Source organism: Corapipo altera, unplaced genomic scaffold (assembly GCF_003945725.1).
Source record: "Corapipo altera isolate COAL_440 unplaced genomic scaffold, ASM394572v1 55084, whole genome shotgun sequence".
NCBI classification, from domain to species: Eukaryota; Metazoa; Chordata; class Aves; order Passeriformes; family Pipridae; genus Corapipo; species Corapipo altera.
The window spans coordinates 1-5,027 of NW_020886976.1; the positions used below are offsets into that span (position 1 = coordinate 1).

The 5,027-nt window shown below is 45.8% G+C and overlaps 1 protein-coding gene across 1 annotated transcript; it reads left to right on the forward strand.

Moving 5' to 3' along the window:
- Window positions 1-20: 20 nt before the first annotated feature.
- Window positions 21-5,021, forward strand: YARS2 (tyrosyl-tRNA synthetase 2; the record flags this gene model as incomplete). Its single annotated transcript, XM_027632570.1, has 5 exons — window positions 21-730; window positions 2,204-2,371; window positions 3,616-3,771; window positions 4,097-4,267; window positions 4,714-5,021. Coding segments are annotated over 5 exons (1,365 nt in total), but the record flags the coding sequence as incomplete, so codon positions are not given.
- Window positions 5,022-5,027: the final 6 nt, after the last annotated feature.

Genomic DNA, 5,027 nt, shown 5'->3' on the forward strand with positions numbered 1-5,027 from the left:
CCCCGCTCCCGCCCCGCCGCCGGGCCCACGAGCAGCCGCGGCGGGCGCGGGGCGCGGGCGGGCTGCTGGCGGCGCAGTGCGAGCGCGGGCTGTTCCAGGAGGTGTTCCCGGCGCAGAGCGCGGAGGAGCAGCTGCCGGCGCTGCTGGCGCCGGGCCGGCCGCCCCTGGCCGCCTACTGCGGGTTCGACCCCACGGCGGACTCGCTGCACGTGGGGCACCTGCTGCCCGTCATGGCGCTGCTGCACTTCCAGCGCGCGGGGCACGACGTCATCGCCGTGGTGGGCGGGGCCACCGCGCGGCTGGGGGACCCCAGCGGGCGGGAGCGCGCGCGGGAGCCGCTGCCGGCCGGGACGGCGCGCGCGCACGCCAGGGCCCTGCGCGCGGGGCTGGAGCGGCTCTTCCAGAACCACCGGGAGCTGTTCTGGGAGCCGGGGGCCGGGCGGCTGGGCCGGGCCGAGCTGCTGGACAACGCCAGCTGGCTCGGCCGCGAGCCGCTGCTGCGGTTCCTGGGCGGGGCCGGCGGGCGGCTCCGCATGGGCACGCTGCTGAGCCGGCAGAGCTGCCAGGCGCGACTCCGCAGCGCCGACGGGATGAGCCTGGCGGAATTCCTGTACCCCGCGCTCCAGGCGTACGACTTCCTGCACCTGCACCAGCACCACGGCTGCCGCATCCAGCTGGGGGGCCACGACCAGATGGGAAACATCATGTCCGGCTACGAGCTCGTCACCAAGTACGGCGGGGCCGGGGGTGGTGCGCGTGGTCTGGGTACCGGGAGACCTGCGTCGGGAATAGTGTAGCCAGCAGGACTGGGGAAGAGATTCTCCCAATGCTTGGCAGTGGTGAGGCCGCAGCTCGAGTGCTTTGTCCAGTTCTGGAGCACTCAGTTCTGGAAGGATGTTGAGGTGCTGGAGCGGGTACAAAGAAGGGCAGTGGAGCTGCCTGGGGGAAGGGTCTGGAGTGCATGTCCTGTGAGGAGCGGCTGAGGGAGCTGGGGCTGTTTAGCCTGGAGAAAAGGAGGCTCAGGGGTGACCTTGTAGCTCTCTACAGCTACCTGAAAGGAGGTTGTAGCCAGAGGGGGATCGGCCGCTTCTCGCAGGTAACAAGTGACAGGACAAGAGGACACAGTCTTAAGCTGCACCAGAGGAGGTTTAGGTTGGACATTAGGAAGAAGTTCTTCACAGATGGAGTGATTAGGCATTGGAACGGGGTGCCCAGGGAGGTGGTGGAGTCACCTGGTGGTGTTTAAGGAAGGAGTGGATGTGGCAATGAGTGCTATGGTCGAGTAGATGAGGTGGTCATAGGTTGGACTTCATGATCTCAAGAGGTCTCTTCCAACCCAGTTGATTCTGTGACCAAATGCTGTGTGACTTGGTGCTGACAGTCACTAAAGCACCAGGAGCAGACGTCAACCCTCAAGAGATTTGGCCTTACATAAAACTGTGATTTGAGAGGAATAATTAATTGGCCTGACCATAAGCCTGACACATATGTACATTTTGGCCAGGGTTTAAGCATTTTCTATGAATCGTTAATGAATTCTTAACAAAAAGGATGGATTTTTTTATCAGTGGATCCAAGAAACAAAATCAAATACCCTGAAGCATGGGACAAAATCAGGACAAGTCCTCTGCCAGCACATGGATCCTGGTGTGATCACACTGAAGTAGAGGGAGTTGTGGTATATTGGTCAAGATTGCTCCATTCCTTCTCAGAAATAAAATGTGACGATGATGCGCTTTTTGCTTATCCACCAAATTTAGTGCGAGTTTTAGAAGGTTTGCAGGAGTATAAATCAGTGAGGATGTGGCAGTGCTTCTACTTCAGTACGGGCTTGATTATTACAAGACAGAGAATGGGCACAGAGGAAAAACCTTACAAGTGTCCCAGCCACACCAGCAGCTTCGATTAGTACCCGGGGCAGAAGACAAGAGGTCTGGGACAATGAATCTGCTAATGCTGTTGCTCATGAAACTACCTCGAGTATGTCAACTTCTTTGATACACATAAAAGAACTTAAAAACTTGTTTTTGCCCTAAAGCACTCTTTTCAGAACATCTGTTCAGGCATCTTTTGTTCCTCACTCCCTGTCTTATTTAACTGCTTTATATTAAGGACAGGACCTTGCAGAATGTTTGTATTTTAGTCAGTTTTACCAAGATGTAATTTTTTTTTTTTAACGTGCGGTGCATCTTTTCTTTTTCAGGATGACAGGAACAGATGTGTTTGGAATTACTGTACCTCTTATTACCAGTACTACTGGAGATAAACTGGGAAAGACTGCTGGAAATGCAGTTTGGCTAAACAGAGACAAGACTTCTCCATTTGAGCTGTATCAGTTTTTTGTCAGACAACAAGATAATGTAGTTGAAAAGTAAGTTGTTCTTCATCTTGCTTTTTATCATTGTTTATAAAACCCGATCCTAACTGTTCTCCGTAACTGTTTCATTTGGATATGTGCAACACAAGCTCCAGGTAGAAGTATATGTTAATTATAACTGTACAATCATTAAACAAACAAGCATAACTGGTTCCTAAGTATATAGCGAAGTGGAACCCGTCATATGCATAAGAAAATTAGGAGGTGGATGAACAAACAAGTGAAGCACAGTGCATTTTGTTTGCCTGTGGGGTGACTCTTTCTTACAAGGTGTGTTAGTTTCAGTACTGAGCATCTCAGCATCAGTGAAGTCTCTCCTGCTGATTAATAAGCAACTGCACTTAAATATATATTAATTACTACAAGTTTTGACTTAGAATGAGGTATCAAGAAGGATCACATTCTAATTGTGAGAAGCTGTTTATAACTAGTTATAAACAGAGGTCAGCTTTTAGAACTGCAACTGCATGACATTCAAATCTGCATATCCTTAAACAGATCTGAATGTTGCCTTGTTAAGAAAAAACCAATAAATTAATATTTATGATTGTATTAACTGTAGATCAGTGATCTCCAAATTTTTTTGATCACAGGCTCTTATCAGTGAAAGAAATTCTAAGCATTCACTCCCAGTACATGTATATTTCTTTATTTATTTACAGAAGTGTAGTATTACTGAACTTCTAATACTTTCTTCCTGTACCCCAATGGTCTTGCCTACCTCCTAGGCTGCTGTCACCCCACTTTGGAGACCACTGGCCTAGATGAAGACATGCCTAGGAGGCAGTGACACTGGCAGTAGTGCAAATAAAAAGGGGAGAAAGCTATACCATTTTAAACTCTTGGCAGAGGGTATACAAGGAATATAAATACAAGTATACAAAGTAGAGGTTTTCAGGCACCAGTTTTGAGTCACTGTTGAAAGCAGTTAAAGCAAAAACTAAAGCAGAGGAGAAAAACAGAATGAACAAAATTCATATACCTGGTTAAATTACTAGTTCCATAAACCTCTTCAAAGCTAGTAGTAGTCATAACTTAGCCCACCTCTGGACAAACACACCATTTATTTCTATTCATGTACCATAACTCACACAATTAAGCATTAATTAAATATCTGTCATATGGATTTCTTAAATGGATTAAGAATCATTTTAGTGAGTTAAAAAAGTTTGAATGACAAAGGCGGGAAATCTGTAATGAAGGCTATACAAACAAATATTTTTTTTCTCTGCTTGTAGATACCTGAAACTATTCACTTTCCTACCTCTTGAGGAGATTGCCCACATCATGGAAATGCATGCTAAAGAACCTGAAAAATGGGGCCCTCAGAAACGACTGGCTGCAGAAGTAACCAAGCTTGTCCATGGCAGAGAGGGGCTAGAATCTGCTAAGAGGTGAAGTTTGTTTTGTCAAGCAGTTTTGTTTCAGATTTTTTAAATGGTAATGATTCTCTTTTCAGAGACTATTTAAATGTATTTAGTTGTTGCTCAGATGTTAAAAGAGAAAAATGTAATAATTCTGTAGACTTAAAAATACATTAAGAATATAAAAAAAAATCCGCAGGGCAGTGGGGTACAATAAAAAATGGAGGTGTATTTTAAGTAATTCTCTTTGTTTGTGGACTCAGGAGAAATTGGGGAGAGGAATCTCCTTGTCTGAATAGCACTTTGTGTGAAAATGAGTCTGGCTCTGTATTCTGAATGATCTTTGTTCTCACAGGTGCACTAAGGCCCTTTATTACAGTAGTGTGGAGGCTCTGGAAGAGATGTCTGACCTAGAGTTACAGGAACTTTTTAGACAAGCTCCTTCTGCTGAACTGATGCTTGAACCTGGAATGAGTGTTCTTGACTTGTGTTGCAAAGCCAATGCCATTCCAGATGGACCTAGTGGGTAAGTTCTCACCTGGTGCTCTACTCACCTAAACAGTTGTAGCAGTCTGGGGTCAGAAGTTAAATGATCAGAACAGCCAAATCAAGCAGAAACAGGCTGTGATCTACATAGCAGCACTAAAGAAGAGGCGAGCACACAACCTCATTCCATTCTGAAGTATATACTAACACAGCCTTATGTACCTCAGCTGTAAAATCTACACCTGATCAAGGGACAACCTAAAGCAACAGCCTAGGTTTCCCTACACCTCTCAGACAGAACTGGAGTAGTAGAGGCTAAGGTTATTTCAGTCACTCTTGAGCTGGACTGAAAATGAAGTGCAAGAGAATTAAAATTTACTCAATTATGGATCCAAGAAAAAAACCCTTAAGTGGACTTTCAATACTTAATGGCAATAAGTAGTTTCCTTTTGCAATTACCATTTATTTTTTGTTGTTTTTTTTAAGGTACCAGAAAATTACAGATGGAGGAGTTTCAATAAATGGGAATCGTGTAACTAATCCTGAGACTGTTCTTATTCTTGGACAGCATATTCTCAAGAATGGAGTATCATTACTTAGGGTTGGAAAGAAAAATTACTACGTTATAAAATGGCTGCAGCTGTGACAACAGAGAATCTCCCTAAAAAAACAGGTTATTTCAGCTCTGTGGCTTGAAGACATACTTGAAGATGTTTCTGTCCTGTGCATTACTATGCAGCTCACAAACTGTCAAATACCATCAATTTTCAAAATGCACCAACAGAGTTCAAATAAAGCAG